The sequence below is a fragment of the Gymnogyps californianus genome, chromosome 2 (genome assembly GCF_018139145.2).
Source record: "Gymnogyps californianus isolate 813 chromosome 2, ASM1813914v2, whole genome shotgun sequence".
Lineage (NCBI taxonomy): Eukaryota > Metazoa > Chordata > Aves > Accipitriformes > Cathartidae > Gymnogyps > Gymnogyps californianus.
Window position 1 is genome coordinate 160,579,221 of NC_059472.1, and position 18,903 is coordinate 160,598,123.

The 18,903-nt window shown below is 39.0% G+C and overlaps 1 protein-coding gene across 1 annotated transcript in view; it reads right to left on the reverse strand.

The window, feature by feature from the left end:
- GALNT11 (polypeptide N-acetylgalactosaminyltransferase 11) overlaps positions 1 to 17,668 on the reverse strand; it is a 38,199-nt gene extending 20,531 nt beyond the window's left edge. Inside the window, 7 exon segments of the mRNA XM_050892553.1 lie at positions 1,333 to 1,433; positions 1,436 to 1,449; positions 4,385 to 4,634; positions 6,822 to 6,947; positions 11,316 to 11,482; positions 13,467 to 13,590; positions 17,374 to 17,668. Of these exon segments, the coding sequence (XP_050748510.1) occupies positions 1,333 to 1,433; positions 1,436 to 1,449; positions 4,385 to 4,634; positions 6,822 to 6,947; positions 11,316 to 11,482; positions 13,467 to 13,590; positions 17,374 to 17,668 (1,077 nt within the window).
- Between the last annotated feature and the right edge of the window lie 1,235 nt (positions 17,669 to 18,903).

An 18,903-nucleotide genomic window follows, 5' to 3' on the forward strand; every position in this document is an offset into this window, starting at 1 on the left:
CTACATTTAGGTGCCTTAATCCAGCTCTATTGCACCCCACATCTAGATTTCATTTACACTCTACTTCCATTTATTTTTTAAATTTTTTAAATTTCAGCTTCCAGCAAATTATCATCATTGGCCCTTTGTTGGACTTATGTGTTCACCAATCTCAGAAAAATCTTCTCACATTAGCAGTTTATAATCAAGTCACTTTTAAAACTCCTCCTGGATAAGATAAAGACTAAACTTCTTTACAACTCTCCCCTAGGGAGACAGGGCTTCCAGATGTTATAAAGCTCTCTGAATATACTCCAATTTTTCAAAGCCCTTTTTATTGAAACTGTGTATTACACAGTAACAACAATACTTTCCTCACACTCCATACACTTCTACTCAGATACCTAATAATTTTATTTTATACTGAAAACTTGAAAGAAAGATTTTATTTATTCAGTACACATCCCTTTAAAGTCACTCAAATTTATGAAATGCCAGTTCTTATTTTTGAGCTCTAATCTTGATTTCTCTAATGACCCAATTTCACAGATTTCTCTAAAGTTTTGGGGGTTGTGTGTTTGGTTTTGGGGTCTTTTTTATGTTACTTCACTTTTGAATCCCCTTTTCCTATTTGTCATGATAGCATATCATTTTCAGGCAGACTCTTGTCAAACCTGTTGATGAATCCACTTTACAAAATGAAGAGGTAAACATAACATTAAGCACAAAAAGTTGTTTTTCTTTCAGTGGAGTGACAGGGAAGATGAGATAAAATATAGGAAGCCCAATGAAGTATCACTTTCAAATCTCCTGATTACAACTTCCTCATTATTTTTCCAACCAAGCTGACTCCTCTACATGAGTCTTAATTTAGTTACCAAAAAAATTTACATTTCCAGGCCCTCAAAAAGGAGGCTGAAGCATCTGAAAAGCCCCATACATGTCTAAGGAAATGTAATAAGCTTACTTATTATCAATGCTGCTGTGAGCCACACATCTTTTTAATCAACTTGTGAAATTCATTAGATATTGCTTATAAACTCATTTCAGAAATTTGCATGATTATTCTTTTCTTATGCTTCTCTATAGGTATTAAGTAGTGCTCCAACAGACAAAGAAAAAGCCACAAACATTTAACTGCAGAGCTCAAAATTCTCTTTAATCTTCCCTTTAAACTTAACTCGAAGATTATTGTAAAGGCAGTTACTGTGTGCTGAAGGCATCCTTCCTGGGAATAAACGTCCCAGTTTCCATGTGCAAATAGCTATTCCAGCGCTAAAGAAACTGTACATAGGACAGAGAAGCAGCCAGACACTGAGGTTCATACTCTAATACACATAAAAGCTAGATTACCCGAAAAGATATTTCCAGATTTTCTCCTCCCCAGATGTCCATGCCGCTATCATACTGTCCAAGTTCATTAAAGTACTCACGATCCATGGCAAACAGGCCCCAGCCATAGTAGGTGACCTAAAAAGGAACATTGAAAGAAGTTCATTTTCTTTTAGAGAAAGAAACCCCAGTAATTTTAACTGAATCTGCTAGTCCCAAAGCTTAAATTTAGACCTACCTAATACAAATTCAATCCTGCAGACACTAGAAATCATCAGATCACACTTCTAGTCTCAAAACATTTTCAAAAGCAGATCTGTAAGTAGTATTTGTGATCTTTCATTATTCCAATACCTATAAACCCTATTTCTTTGTATAGTAGGCTTGAGGAAAAGGGATAGGAAAAGAGGAACAAAGTGGCTGTCTCTCTACTAAAAAAAACAAAATGAAAAAAAGTAAAAAAGTAAAAACTTGTGCAAATTTGGAGTCCATAAAGTATTCTACAGTGAAACTTAGGAGCTGCTTTTAATTAGATCTGTCTTTACCAGAAGCTATTTCTCCTACAGTACAAACATGTACACTTGCACGTGATAAGGTGTTCTTACCCTCTTACAGGGGCAAATTATACAGACCAGGCTTGACTGAATGCAGAAAGAATAGAATCCAGAGTACACACTACTTTCCCATGTTAAATTAGATCAAGAAACAAGGTCCAAATTCAAATTATACAAGCCAGGAGGCTGCTAAAATAAATGCTACTCTGTCTCATAGATAGAATTTAAATACCAGGAGCAGCGTTGTTTCATCATTGATGCAATGATCGGTTTATTGGTAAGTTATTTACAGTTTGTATATTTGCATAGATGTTCTCTTCGGCATTTCCCAGTTTTTCCACCTTGCCTGTGTGTTACTAGAATGGTGCTCTATTTTGTAAAAATCTGTATACGATCCCTACTGTACAGTCTCTAGATTGAATTGCTGGTGCATCACAAAGTTATAATACGTGGATGCTCTAGAAGACTATAAAAAAAGAACGAAAACACTACATAAATATGACATGATAGTTGGAACATACAATGGTCTGGGAACAGGCTTTTTCTCATCCTTGTTAATAAAAACCTGTGATGAAACCAAGCCTAAGTCTGGATTTCCTTGCTTGTTCTCACACAATTTTCTACTACAGTTTCTATCACTTTAAAGCCTGGGTTGAAAGGTTGCTCTCAATTTTTCCATCCCTGACATCAAAATATCTCATTATGAAGGTCTCCAAAACGTAAAACATAAGACTTTCCATTTGATGGGAAGCCATTTTCAAAGGTTAAATAGCAATCTAGCTCCTTTTTCAAAGCAGGCACAGACCTTTAAATAGGAAAAGTCACTTTCATACTCAGAAAATGTCATCTTTTTAGATGATTAGACTCCCTTTAACTATAAAGTTCTCTGCCTTTTCCATGGCATAGTTTTTCCTAAAAGTGAGTTGAAGGAATGCAACAACAGCGCCTAAAAGTGAGTTGAAGGAATGCAACAACAGTGTTGAACACAGCAAGAACTAACCTTCAGGCATTCCCCAGATTAACTGTGAGAACAGTTCTTCACAGAATAAGGATTTTAAGATTTTCTATGCTGGTTCCTCATTCAGATTTTCCCAGTCTGTCCTTTCCCGTCTAGCTTCAGAAACTGCCACAGTGACACTTTCCAAACATGCCAGTCAAACTGTTAAGTAACTTAAGAAGTTTCCTGGCTTCTCAGACCAAATCTTGTCACGGGTAGACGTGGAAAGACTAACGCAGAGCTGTCAGACGACAGCAGAGAACCTTGTGCTGGAGCTGCTTGCATCAGCCTGAAATGCTCTTTATTTACAGTCCAAGAAAAGAGAATGAGAGATGAGACCGCCCAATTTCTGATTCACTTTGCAAATCTTACAAAGGTACCACATTATCTGCAAGGAGTCAGTCTGTAGAAAAGGTGAAGTTCTTCCACCTTACAAATCTGAATTCTGTACTGAGATGGATACCTGCAACTAGAAAAAGCACAATCAGCTTCTTGCCATTGCTCTACCAGCACTGGCTGTTCTCATGAAGGATTCACACTGGGACAGCTTCTATTCTCGTGTCTGAACCATATGTGTCTGCTACTAAAAAAAGGTGTCTACTGACATAAGTTTATAACAGTTACCTGTCTAGTAGGAACCAGATATTGCCAGTTCTGTACCTGTGAGAGCCATCAATGGTTAAAAGATTAAGGAAGGTAACTTTGAAGTCCTAGTGTTAAGCTTTACCAAGACTTTTGTTTCAGAACGACTCTCAAAAGACCGCAAAAACAATACAGACAGGCTTCCAACAGACAGTTTTAGGCATTTGCCACATTGTGCAAAGAGGCAAGTCATATTTTAAAGATGGTTTTCACATCCACGTGTGTTCATTTAGAAAGCTTTATGACAAAATAATTGCTTGTTTGAGGAAAAATATAAATGAAATCTAAAGCAAAAAAATTATGCTGACGTAGAAAATTACCATATGCTCTGATGTTCTCTCCCATCAGCTAGGAAACCACCTTCCTACTACCACAAAAACATATTCTCCCAATCTAGCAATTCTTTAGCATTTCATCTCAGAAATTATAGAGCCTCTATTAGTGGGATATGCAGGCTATTACTAGCACAAAGGCGGTTATCAAAATCATCATTAAGCCAAACACATCAACAGACTGGAAACAAACATCAATGCATAGCTCAAAAGTGAAATTATTGACAGATTTAATACAGAATAGCATAAGCTCCTTAATAGTTTTGTCTTTAGCAAAAGCTGCTGTTGTACAAGCATTCTCTAAAAGTGTGCTTTCTTCACCTGATAAGACAGATATAGCTAATTCGTGATTAAATGCGAGAAATTAAACTGAAATAGGTAATAGTAACCAAAACTGTTTCTAAGTAAAATAAACAAGTCAGATATTTGACAGGTTAGGCATCTGCTTCTAAAACTGCACACCCAGATAACACTCCATAACGATTAAGAAGTGCTTCTGATCATCCATATGTTACACAGAACATCACACCATGTAGGAGGAACCTTACTTGATTGGAGCAGTGGCTCCCTCGGGTCCTTCCAGTTCTGACAAAGGAACAAGATCCCACTTAAAGTGCAGGCCCCAGTTAAACCCTCCACGCACAACCGGGGAAGAGCTGTAGGCAAGCGTGTCAGCACTGATTATGTCAATCACAGGGCACACCACAGTCCTGCGATCTTCTCCGATGGGAGTCAGCAGAGGTTGTAACCACATCTCATTCACCTCACAGTGACTGTCCAGGAATACCAGCACTTTCCCTACAGAGGCCAAAGCAAACAAAACACAAAGATCCATGATAACATGAAACACGCAAACACACACGCAATTGTATCAGCAGCAGAGTATCGGCAGTATCCTCACCACCCTGTGTAACAGAGGGGAAACACCATCTGCTCTCAGAAGCGCTGACAAACCAGAGACTCCACAGGGATTAGTTCAGTCATAAAGGCAGAAGGTAGATCACGACTATTCACATTTAGCTATGAATTGCTCAAGTGGGCCGTTATTTGCATTTTTTTGACAGGGTTTTTATAGTCATCAAATTTTCTACCCAGATTCAGCAGAGCTACTGTACTTTAAATGAAACATCATCAGACCAGCACCCTAAGAGTCAGGAGGTGCATTTGTTCTAATGCAGAGCACCTCCCACGCCTGAGTTAGACTACAGAAATAGCCGAAGATGACAGATATTGGACTGGATGAATTATCCCCATGACAAAGCTGTTTTTGTCCACTGACTGTAATCGCCTTCGGCTCGCTTCATATCACACTTCAGCATCCATCCAGTTACTGTTGCAGCTAAGATCTATGGATTTTAAACCAAGTCATTCTGATGAATTAATCTGCATTCATCCATGACACAGGCCACATCATTTCAATTCCTGAATATAAAGTAACATAGAGCATCTCCTCATTTCATTAGCTCTAGAGCGATTGTGGATTCATACCAGTTTAAAAGGAGAGTGAAAGCCCTAAATGGGCATAGCCAAATCCACCAGTATTAGACCAAGCAACACTTCAGTCCCATCAGTTTACATGAGGATTATCCGCCATGGTCAGAGAGGACAGTTTGATCCATGAGATCCTGAGACCTTCAGGCTCAGTTGGTCTAAAATGTCATCTGAATTTTTATGATCCAACATAAAATTTATGTAACACTAGAATAACATGGAAGAGATGGGAAGGAGCTTTAAAGAAAACAACTTTGAAACATACAAATATGAGTCACCCGTTAACAGACTATTTGACTGAGGAAGAGAGGAGGGAAAAAAAAAAAAAAAAAGACTCCAGCAGTTCAGAAGAGCAATAAAATGACTTAAAATTGCACTACCTCAAATGAATCCTAGCACAGCTTGGAAAGTGCAAGCACAATTTTCTCTCTGGATTATGCCATTACAATGCTAATGAGTAAACACCAATTAAGAGACTTTATCTGCCACTCAAAATTATTTAAGAAAGTAGCACATACTTCCTCAGCCACAAAGAATTTAACCGGAAGCATATTATGGTAAAAGGCGCACAGTGTACGTAAAGCACCAAATATTGTTTATCCCAATTAACGCTCACTGCAACAACAGAAAAGCTTGTATGAGAAACATTACAATTAGACTGGTGAATTAGAAATCAGATTAGAGTGTACCTTAATAAGGAAGCAGATTGCCATTTTAGAGCAACAGTTTTCACATAGAAACATACAGAAAGTATTCTGCGACCACAATATCTAGCACAGATGGAGATGTTCCTGAGACAACATTCTTTCAGAGCAGGAATAGGGAAAATTCTACATTGCCTCACTAAGTTTGTCAAATATTGGTTTTGTTTTACTATTTCACTGACCCACTCTAAAAAATTAACTTGTTTTATCAAAAGCAAACACAGGAAGAAAAAAAAAAATGCAAATCAACAGTTCAGACAAGGTTTAAAACACACTCAAATTTGGCTCCAAATTTGCAAAGTCATTGTTTGGGTGACTTGAAAAAACATCTCAGTTAATAAATTCCTAAACAATAAAAAAAGTTAATTTATTATATCTACTCTATATTTACATATAAGCAAGTACCAAACATTTAAATACACAGGTAACGTCAGTTAAGGTCTCCAATTATCATTACACAGGTATCACTGAAGACACTTTGTGTAGCTGTTGCGACATAGGTTAATATAACAGCCAAAGATCAATGCAATTAACTCATTTCAAAGTCACTGATATTCTGAAACAATTGCTAAAATGTCTCTCATCTAAGATAGCATTATCCCAAATGTTTCTTCCCCTGCGCTAAGTTGTGTAGCTTAGAATATGGCATGACATGCAGAGTCCTTACAGTGGGCTAAAGCAACCACAGGTCAAACATTCAACATTTGAAAGAGCTGCACTACAGAAAGAGAAGTCACCCAATTAACATATGGTCAAAGTACGCAAGGAAAAGAGAAACAAGAAAGTATACCTGTGGCATGAGAGGCTCCAATCATCCTTCCTCGAATCAAGCCTTCCCGCTTCTCATTTCTTACCAATTTTGTGGTTTTTGGAAGCTGATTTTTAACATATTCACCCAAGTCTTTCTTCAAGTCAGCTGAGAAAAGGAAAACACAAGTTCAACAACAGGATGGAAATTGTGAAAGCTTTGTTTAAAGTCCCAAGATATTCAACTCAAAGGGCCAAAAACTTCATCAAAAAGCTACCCCAATACAGCACAGCTTCAAACCAAGAGTATGAAAAGGACAGTCAGTCATCCCACATCCTACACCTGTCCTCCAATTCCCGTGGCCTTTTTTTGTTGTTTTATTTGCACATTTTCCTATTAACTGCTTCACTTTTTCCTGCTGCATTGTGGAAACCCACATGGACAAAGCAGGTACATACACTGCATTGAAGAGGGTGAGGGACCATATGACTGGACCTTCCATGGGGTGCATTCCTGCTGATAAGCACTTCCTTGTATTTTCCCAACTAACTTTTTATGTGTTGCCACTGTCTCAGGTTTTATACTTAGCGTTGGTTTCCTGAATACAGACTGGATTGTTGTCTTTTTGTTCAGTTTGCAAAGCCTTTAGTACAATATCACTCAAGTTAACTGGAACTACTAGCCTCTATGCTAAAAGGAATTACTGCAGATAAAAAAAAAAAAGGCACTGTACAAAGAAATAGTATTTCCAAATTCTTCTCATGGTGACTGTCATTTGCAGCAGAAATAACGAAAGCCCTTCACACAGGCAAGTGATTTAAATTACTGTGTTCCACACACTAAAACAAATGCTAACACCTTTAAAGAAGCATGAAGACACCTTTCATTATCTGTACCTGCTTAGCTGATACAACAGCAGATACAAAGTACAACTTACTCACAGGTGGTTGCTTTTCTAAAATCCAAAAGGATCAAAGACACCACTGGCAAGCATGTGCTTTTGAAGGAGAGCAAAGTTCACTGAAGTCTATAGGCACTACTGTAACTTAACTAACATCATGGCGATTTTAAGAGTAACAATACTTTTTTCACCCGAAGACAGTGGTTTCTAACATTAAAGCAGGACCACTGAAGAGAAGATGGACACATGAAGACTGAAGTAATGGAAAAATATATGTTAATAAGTTTATGAAGAAATAGAGAGGAATATAAAACGAGGAAGAAAAACAAAAAGCCAGCTGAGACTTCATAGAGAACCTTGGTATAGAGAGGCAGACGGACTGTCAACAGAGGATACGCTGGAATAAATATTATTATTCTGATGAATGTCAGTTCAAACATTAAAGTTGCTGTTAACAAGATTAAATGCCAAAGGAATATATGTGGAAGCCAGAGCTGGAACCTTCAGGAGGTACAAGAACTTTCAGGTAGGAAGACTGAAAAGGAGATTCCCAGAAGCAACTCCAAATGTTAAGATTTCAGCCTTTGCACTGCAAGGCGACATCATGGATAAAGAATGAGAAGGTACCACATAGCAAATACGGTGCTAGAGAATATTCTAGGACAAAGAAAAGTCTCTGAAGAGATGCAGACAGGATTCATTTGGGTCACAGGAATTCTCTCCCCTGGTCTTGAATGTGACATCATATGCCAGAGACAATAGGAAAGATTTTTTTGGAGAAAGTCTCCTAGAAAGTTGATGAAATAAAGTCATCTCTAGGATGCTACCCAAATAAGCAGGACAGAAGGATTTGCAAACCTAAAATAAACTAGTGGTTGAATCATTCCTCACCTGATGTATCATAGCAAGGGAAAGACAGCGTACAACTGCAAAAAACAAAGGGCTAGCACAAAGCAGAAAAGGTCAGTTATCAAACTCAGCACTTAGGGCAGATAAGGCTGCATGAAAGGACATACAGTACAAGAGGAAATAGTTTTGCATGTGCAATGGCATGTGCAAACTTCTGAAAACAGCAAAAGAAAAAAAAAAAAGAGGTCATATCCATACTGGTAGCTAAACCAGGCCCACAACACGGGCTTGAGCAGCAGAACATAAGAGCCAGTAGTACCTAATGGCTAACATGTTCTCAGAGTACAGTTTTGGCCTGCACAAACTAGCATTCTGCTGGAAATGGTGCCCAGCCATTGCCTGGGACTGAACGTACCATGGACCATTCTCAACAGGCAGTTTAGTCTCAGACACCTTTTGGGGTTTTCGTTGTTGATGGGTTTTTGTGTGTCTGCTTCACGTCCATTGGGAAGACTGATTTCTTCTGACATAACCCAAAAAATTGCTTCAATACAGCCTGCCTGAGAAATTTTGCTCCAAGGAGAAAATCGCTCCCTTTTAAGCCAGTAGACAATCTCCAAAAATTACTTTAGCCATTATCTTGCTCCATATCTATGTAACAAAGGCTCCTCCAAACGAGAAATCTAGGATGGGAGTCAGGGGTGTTATTTCAAAGTACTGAGTTGCAGACAATTTGCTCCTTTTCTGTTCTTCAGTCTCTTCTTCTGCATAGAATGTCGCCAGTAACAGACTTCAATATATCCTGTAGGCTGTTCCATAACAGGTAAAGCCTAAATCAGGGAAAAAGAGGTTGTACTAGAAAAAGAAATCCTGCCTTGCAGCAAAGGGAAAGAAAAATACAACAGTGGGCTCAGCTGAGCCATGGAAATGCCTGCTTAGCTAGTAAGACTGTTGATGATTGAGCGTAAGAAGCTTTTTGAGGCAAAACTAGATGCAAAGACCCAAGCTTTGCACAACAGCACTGACGTGCAGCAGAGCTCCTATATTTAAAGCTGAAGAAATAAGTAGAATTTCATCTAAGATACCATTTCAAGAGTATGTAATGTAGGGAAAATGAATTGAAAAAAAAATTAAAAAAAAAAAAAAATCAGAGGCATAGAGATTAAGCTATTTGCCCAAGCTCACATGAGATCCATGGCACAGCCAAAGTCTTTGTCCATTTCCTCAGTCACCAAACCATCTTGCTTTCTTCAGCTATAAAATTCCACCCGTTAAAATTAAGCAGCAGTGCAAACATCAGTACTATCACCATAATTGAGAGCAGTAATTCTCTGTATAAACAATATCTCCTCCCATCTTCAGCTTCAAAACATGTTCATTTGAAGTCAGAAAGGCAAAAGTAGCTATCTGAATGTTTTGAACCTAATTTGGCCTTCAAATTAGCAACAGACCAGAAGAGTGATGGTATTACTGCCTAAACACAGGCATTAACCAAATGCATTACCGTATTCAAAAGACTGAGTTTTGAAGTAAGCTTAGTTCTGAATACGAAGGTTATGAAACTTCAAAAACAACAAATTGCACAAGAGACTTTGTAGCAAAGAGTGCGTATTGCTTCCAAAACACAAAGCAACAAAACAAGCTTTTAAATATTATGCATTCTTATCAGCAAGGGACAGAGTGTTTGATCTTTGTTCTCTCCTGTATCTTTACATTTGATCTGACCTCAGAGAAATGAACTAGCTGCCTAACAAGAGAATTTCATTCTACATTATACATCTCTAATCAGTCTCTTGAAGCAAGTGAGACCTTAACCCAGAAACCAAACAATGAGACCAAGGGAACTAATTATATGTACTAAAAAAAATGTAATCTAAAAATAATTTTAAAAATGCAAAAAGTTGTGGACTTGTACAGAGGCAAGCAGGGAACTTGCACAGTCCTGCCGGCAAGTACTGCTATAACACATTCCTCAACAGGTATTTTGCTTTTGAAGTGCCAAAACACTTGAATTGCACGTCTGTCTTTGCCTTGTCCATCATTCGAGAGAAAAATGCCGAAGCATCAATCTTTCAACAACTGTAAAGCAATTCTGCAAGATCTACCCCTCCAGGGCCCCTCCCAGACTGAGGGAGCAGAGGCTGCTCCACCAAGAGCCAGGGACAGCTACTCCTAGGGTGGCCACAAGAGGCTGTGCGAGAGCCACGCAGAGCCCTCCCAGCAAAAGCTGAGCTCCATCCCAGCACACCATCACTCTGAAACGCTGAGCAAGTACAAAAAAAACTGACGCACTGTTTCCATAGTGCCACATCAACTTATTTGCAAGACCGCAGCTGAGACTATGTGCATTCAATTCCTTTCAGATGCATTCACAGTTGGCCCACAAAGTTTACGGAAAGATCAGTGTAATCCACTCCAAGCACCAGAGTGGTCCAAGCAAGGTACTGTTAAAAACAGCTGAACTATAAACAACTGCTTAATCACCCCCTCTGCAAATACACACTCCTCATTATTAGCTTCGAAACCTGTTTTTGAATGTTAAAGTCTGTACGATACAAAGCTGATCAGTAAAATGGCACCAGTGTCACAGGGGATGTCATTTTGGGCTTCTCAGAACATCACGCATCGCTACAGGCTGGCACTTTTTGGTGATGGACTGCAGTACAAATTGGTTTTGCATCATAGCTTCCATGGTTTTATTATGACCAGTCAATAAAGCACAGGAAGAGATAGGAAGGTCAAGAAGTGTAAGCACCAACCAAAATATTACCGAAAGGTTCTCTCACCCAATTCACTGTTGTCATCCACCAAAATAATTTCATGAAGAAGGTGTGCAGGAGTGCGATCCAGGACACTATGTACCGTGCGAAGCAGGGCAGAAAGCGCTTCATTGTAGAAACAGATAACAACACTGGCAGACGGCAGATCGGAAGGGTAGGACTTCTCTCTACATCTGCAAACAGAAATATAGTAGTTATCACTTTATTTTCAGTGGGATTTCCATAGGGCTAGGTCACTCCTGAAACTTCATAAATAACAAGCAAACATTAAATGTGTAGAAAGAACCCCTAACTTGAACATAAAGAGCCCGGATGTATAACATCTATAGTAGGACTCAGCATAGTAAGTTACTCTCCACATAATACAGACTTATAATTAACATTGCTACTTGTTGGAAAACAGAGGGTATGATTGATTGGGGTGGGAGTGAGAATCACAGATCCTCAAGACATAAACAAGAGAAAACACTAAGGGCTTGTTTCAGCTGTCAAAACACTGTCTAGTACCCTCGGGTAGCTCAGACATGTACAGGAATGGCAAATACGACATGAGGCCTACAAAAAACCCACAACTTTATTGGCAGCTGCTGGAGACTAGGTTGGATATCCCAGAATACCTCCAATGGTCCTAAATACCTATTTAGACAACCAAGGTGTGGATTCAGCCTGCAGATTAAGATACTTAAGTCTAAGTCACTGCTGCCAGTGGAGTATAGATAGTGTTCAGCTCACCCTAAGGCTCACAAGTGCATTTTGTCAGCTGAAGACATCTGCATGCTCCATTAACTGCACTGACTGGATCTCTGTAATTATAATAAAAGCAAAGACAACTGACTAACATGCAGCTATCTAAGTTTAAGCATCTTAATCTGCAAGCTGAATCCCACTCAAAGCAGAAGATCGTTCCTTCTTTCTCCTTATTTTCAAATTTTGTCCATACTTCTAACAGGGCACAGTATCACAGATTAATGCCATTTGAAGATGCCAGGCATGAGAGAATCCAATAAAAATAAGAAACTATAAATGAAAACCCAGAAGTATACAAGAAAACTCTTCATTGACTTGGAATGAACTTAGCTCTTGGGAGAGACATTTCAACAAGTACGTTTCATTACATTTACCCACACCAGAGAAACCACTAGAAAAAACAGATGCAGTTTTATTTATTTTTCAATTCAATGTTGGGTTTTTTTGTTGTTGTTGTTACAGTGGTGGTTTCCCCCCCCCATATGCATCAGACAGATTATAGAAAAAAAAAAAAAATCTGCTTTTTAATAGAAAGTACTCAGAACAGTGCAATCCAGATACCAAGCAAGGACTTTAACTGAGTCAGAGAGCCTTTGTCAGTCATTCTTCTATCTTATCTTCTGTAGGCTTATAACAAATGTGAAATAGTACATAAGGTGAAAGTCCCTCATTAACTTGGGCACTGGAACATTTAATGTCCATCTTTCAAAGGTACCAAACAGAATTATAGCTCTCTTCTGGTAGTTACAGTACTGAGTATCTCAAAATGAAGCTTCAAAAAATAAAAATATTCTAGCATGCTGTAAGTAACTGAGTACACAGCTAGCAAGATGAAAGACACATAGAATGTGTAATCTTAGTATTACTGGAAAGAAAGTTTGATTCCTAGGTCTTTTCCACGTTGACTTTTATTAAAAGTAGTATTTTCGGAATCTTGTTTCTATCAAAATAGCTGTGTGCCAATCCTACTACTCACAAAAATTAAATTACTATGATAAAAGTTTGAATAAGTGTCTATCCAATCTGGTTCTTCATTAAGCAGTGTTACAGTGAATTAAGAATTGGGGAAAAAACTTTGCTTTCAGGGAGTAGCAGTCTTTCTTTTTTCATGGAGCCTGGTTTCTGTGGGGCTTGACCTATCACACACCTTTTTCCAGCTGGCAAAAATTACATTTCCAGAAACAATATTCAGTCAAAAAAAGACAGAAGAGACCAAAGAATAAAAATCCTAACCTCAAGCACTCCTGTTTAAATAGCCGAAAACCTGTCTTCAGCAACACAGAAGGCTGAAAGAGTATCTAACAGATATGCAATACCAAAAATGTTAAATACTACATCAGGTATAACATGAGTAACAAGTCCTTGAGCACATGAAATTATACCATGTTCTCTCCAAAAATTAGTACATACTTTGCATCTCTTGTATCAGGCACCTCCCTGTGGTATCCCAGCCGATTACTGATAAGCATATTGAAAGCATGCTTCTGATAGCCTAAGTCTCTCACTTCCTGATCTTCTTCATTAAAAATCATTCCTGCAAAAAAAACATGCCAAGATCAGTTAACAGGCTCAAAAATATCCTTTGGAAACAATCAAGGATTGAAACGTATGCTTTAACCTCCCCTAAACCCCATTATGTTCTTCAAAAATCCCTCTGGTTTTGCTAAGTGTATTTTTGTGCAACTATTTTTGTTACGCCTCACAAATACGTAGTACTTATGAGTAGCCCTTGCAGCTATAATAAAATGAAATCATTCTCCAAAGACTGATGGCTCCGTTGTGTTTATTGCCTTACCAGACACACTCTCTTCACTTAAATGGCCTCTAATTCTTAGCACCACCTAAAAACCAACATCAACAAGCAACAGAGGATAGACTTTGGCACACAATGCATCAGCACCTATCCATACAGACGAGGGCTCTGTAATAGGATTTTTGAGAGAGCAAATACATTTATAATGGTAGAAAAACCCTCACAATAGCAGCTCCCATTTCATGCAGTTTTCTCAAGTCTGCAGTAACAAAAATAGCTATGAAAAAAACGTAAACTTCTTGTTTGTATCACCTGGGACTTTGCAGCAAGTAAAATAGCAACAGAGCTAGCTGTTTATTGATTATTTTAGCAGAAGCATCAACTGTTGCTGAGCATGGCAGAGGCAGCAATTGCTGGTATAAATAAGTACACTGCTAGAGGCCAAGGTTGAAACCCTCAACGCCATCCTGCCTGCCTTGACTCAGTGCCATGGGCTTCTCTCACTGAGCCATATACTCACCAGTGTGAACAGAAACAAAATATTATGGTGCTTCACTCAACTCTTCTACAGAAAAAGAAGAGGGAGAGGAGGGAAGCGGTAGCCACCACTTGTGTCTGCTGGCCACTTCTGCAACAATTCAGGTAGCAGAGCAATGACTTTTTATCGTCTCTGTTCAGCTGCCTGCACAGAATGAGATGCATATGTCCTCTCCAGCTATTATCAAGCTACAGAGGCAATTTCACTGAAATTTCAGTACAAGAAGTGAGCAAGGATCATGTAACTGATCTCCTTCCACCCTGCCCATCATCTCCATATGATTCAAAATTTGCAGAAAATAATTAACAAGGGGTTTCCTCACTAATTTAGGTTGGAAGGGACATCTGGTCTAATCCCCTGCTCAGAGCAGGTCGAACTAGATCAGGTTGCTCAGAACTTGTCCAGTTAAGTTTTGAAAGCCTCCAGTATCTCCAACATTCTACAATCTCTTCATGTCCCTGTTCAAGCATTTGACCACTGTCGCGCTGAAAATATTCTTCTTATCTAATAGAAATCTCCTCCCTGCTTTAATTTCTTATCATAACCCCATGCACCTCCAGAAAGAGTCTGGCTCCATCTTCCCTACAGCCTCCCATTAAGTTGCTGTTGACAGCAATAAAATCTCACCCCTTAGCCTTCTCTAAGGCAGAATAAACCCAATCCTCTCAGCCTCTCTTCATACCTCGTGTTCTCCAGTTTTCAACAGCTATGCAAAAGCCAGCTGAGCTCAAGCACAGAGAAAATGAGATGGGTTAAAAAACAGAACAAAAGGTCATTAAAAAAGTTCTGAAGCTTTCTTCCTTTTCAAACAAGTAGTCCTGGTTGGCCTTCAGAGCACAGCTGTGTCACTACCAGTTGTGCTTTAGCAACAAAGTCTACCTATAGGTAGAAGATGACCTTCCAGGGGGAATTCTGTGCATCCATATTACCATCATTTACATTTCCCACCCTGTCACTTTTAGTCTTGAGTACAGCAATGGCAATGCAGCTGCACTATCAAACGCCTCAAGAGTAGATGCCTTGACATTTGTGCAGGACCAAGTGAGAAGTGCTGGGTAGTGATATCTGGAAAAGACGTGGGATACATCCACATAGTGTGTCTTGTGGTGACTGATGCCATCATGCTCATGGATGAGTGCCCCCACTGTGGATAAGTTGCATCATGAGGACAGGAATGACGTCTGTTCACAGTGGCAGTGCCACTCTTCCGGCACCAGCAGTCTAAAGCAGTAAGTCGTTCCTCCTTAGAACCACATGCATTTCCAAAGTAAGGTTTCCACCTTGTCAGTTCAGACACCCAGCTCAATCATTCTTGAATACTCAGCATCACAAGTAACACTGTGCCACTGAGTCAACTTAAAACATTTTCTTTATACAAAGCACAAGCTTAAGAACCGCATACCAAATGTTTCATTCTACAATCCATCCATAACCAACCACTAACAAGTTTTTTCTGATCTTCTGAATATAGACAAGAAGGAATGCTAATATTTTTTAAAACGTTCTCATGTAGAACAACATCCAAAATGCATGCAAAAGGCCTGAAAGATTTCAGTCCAAACAGCAGATAAAAGCCCTTGGAAAATAAGGGCTTTGCAATCGAAACATCAGTTTAGGCTTTACTTCAGCAGTGTTATGCAGGTCTCCCAGATTAAAAAAAAAAAGATAGATTGTCCTACCAGATGACAGCTTGGTTTTGGCTGTCATATGCCAAACTTCTCATTTTTTTTGCTTTGTGTGTTTATCATCGCCCTACCCTAGATAGACAGGAAGCCCTTTCCTGCAGCACCTGATCTAATTCTAACAGAGAGCCAGCTGTCTCCTGATGATTCATGTAGAATTTATCCTGGCACTATAATTCCCCTTGGCTTCCACCAACCAAACCAGTCACTTGGTTTGAAGATCAAGGGACTTCTCAGTTAAAAATGTCCAATTTCTTTCCTGGCCAGTACTGAATAGTTGGAAAGAAATGGCTACCTCTGGACTGGCCTTCACCTCACTTGGCTCTCGTGCTTTTTGCAGTGAACTGATAAACGTGTAATGCCACAGAGCAACGTGAATTGGCATTTTTCCTACATATTAACACAGGTCTAATGACCAACTCGGAAACTGAAGTTTGGTAAAGTTCTATGAACTCTTGAAGCTGGTGATCCAGCATTCATCCAAAGTAATGACAGAGGACTTCAATCAGATATGACTATTAAACTCCTCGCTATGAAGGGTACTATGCCATAATTCCCATAGCAGCAGACATTGATACCACAATACTCAACATCTGCCTCCAGACTTAAGCAAGTTTGCAGGCCAGTATGCAACATGCCTCAGTTTGCATATCTGAGCACAACAGCAAACACTAAGCTCTAAGCAGTTAAATATACAAGCAGTTAAATATACAAAACATCTTAGTTTGGAAGGCAAGTTTGGAAGACAAACCCAAATCATCTCATTGATGAAATACGCTCCAACGAAACACACAGACCTTTGTTAGTGCAAAGTAAGCAGGATTTGGCCCTAACCACTGTCATCTCAATAAATCTTTCATTGTAATTTGTCCCACACACATTTTTTGTAGATTATTTCATACTCCAAGGATATTCTCCAAATCAATGGGTCCTCTTCATTGTGTATTGTTATCAAGCTACTGCACATGAGTAGAGTTTCTCTGTGGCTAATGAAAGTTCATGTATTTGAGCCCAGTCAACATAGGAGCAAGATAAGAAACAAATATACACTGAACCTTCCAAAAGCAAGAAGGGTAGACACCTTGCTGTAATCCAGTCCTCCTCACTAGCATTTACACAGCACAGCTGTAAATGTTAGGAATAGTATATTATGGATTAAACACAACAGAATAAATTTCAAGCAATTCCTAATGAAGAGAGCCACTAGTACCACCTGCATTTTAACAAGACTACTTCATTACACAATTTTCCCTGCGATCCTTTAAAAAACAAACAAACCAACCTTTATATCTCGTTTCTTCTACTGTTTTAATAATTTTGTCACCAGCACTGAAAACCACTTACCCATTTCAGGAGAGAATTCTACTTCCCCCTTAACTGGGTCTTGGACATTATTTCCAAGGGGATTTCCTATCTTTTTCTCTTTCTGTTGCAATTCAGGTATATGAACAGGCCCCCGCGTAAAACGGGGGTAGAATTTTTTTGGAAATGGCCTCTGAGGTTCCAGCCCCTTGACGGGCACATTCTTGAAGGATTGGTTCTCTTCACTGAAGTTGAAATAAACAAAGAGCAGAAGTGTCCAGGTCACGGATGTGAAAAGGCACCCATAGCAGAAATAGCGAAGTGTGACACTTCCCATTGTAGACCTAGCATCGTTGAGGACCCATTCTCAATTACCTGAAAGAGAGTGAAAGAACATTTTGAGAGTGCTGCCTGTTACCTCATCAGGTCTATACATTAAGAAATGCATTCTATAAGTTGCTCTTCCATTAAATGATTTTTGGAACTTAAAGTTTAAGCACAGACCTTAAGAATGAAATCCCTTTTCACTTTCCCATTCAAAAAATAAACAACGGGTTTGCACATTCTGTATAAATACTACTGCTTTAAAACATGAAGCAAACAATCACTCAAAGTGACACATCACAATTAAAGGTAAAAATTATTAATTTTTCCTCATAATAGTTATATAATTATCTCTCTTCCACAACAGTACATTCCTTGTATGCCTGCATTCGTTTAAACATATCCCTAACTAAATATACTACACACAGGGAATTGATTCTTTACAGAATCTCAGAATGGTTGAGGTTGGAAGGGACCTCTGGAGATCACCTTGTCCAACCCCTTTGCTCAAGCAGGGCCACCTTGAGCCAGTTGCCCAAGAGCATATCCAGACATGTCCATTTTTGTAGTTCAGTTCTATCCTAAAGCATGGAATGAGAGGACACAGACTCAAAAAGCTACATAGTTCAGTCCTTCTTGCCTCAAATTTAAGAACAGCCATGATGAGCATCGTAGACATTCCAGATACCATGGGGTGCAATTTAACAACACATAGCACCAAGATAGTCACATTTACAGATACTCTTCTCTGCAGAAAGAAAGGAAACATACAGGATAGGGAAGGAGCAAAAAGCTCCAAGGTAATTTACTGGGTTCCTGCAGGCCTCTGCAGACTCCAGAAGAGCTTCCATACTCCCTGGAGGAGATGCCCACCTAGAGCTGGAAGGAAGCAACCCAGCCCAGAGTTTTACTTTACACAGTCATCCACTAACACAATTTCCCCAAACTATATTGAAAATTACTATTGGAAGTGAATCTCTGAAGTGAAGCATATGAACCTGGTGACAACATTTTATTTATGGCCCAGGAGAATCACATAGACTTTCTGAAGTTTCTCAGATCTAAAAAAGGCTCCCAAAACCCCTCCCAAAACTATACAGCTCAGTTCCCAAAACTGAGAGAAACACTAACTCAAAGAATTAGATTTCTCTCATCATTATCTAACCACAACAAATTCTTTGCATAGTAAAAAAAATTCAGGAAACCATTTAATCAGTTTTTAATTAGCAAAACATTTGTTTTAAGAAA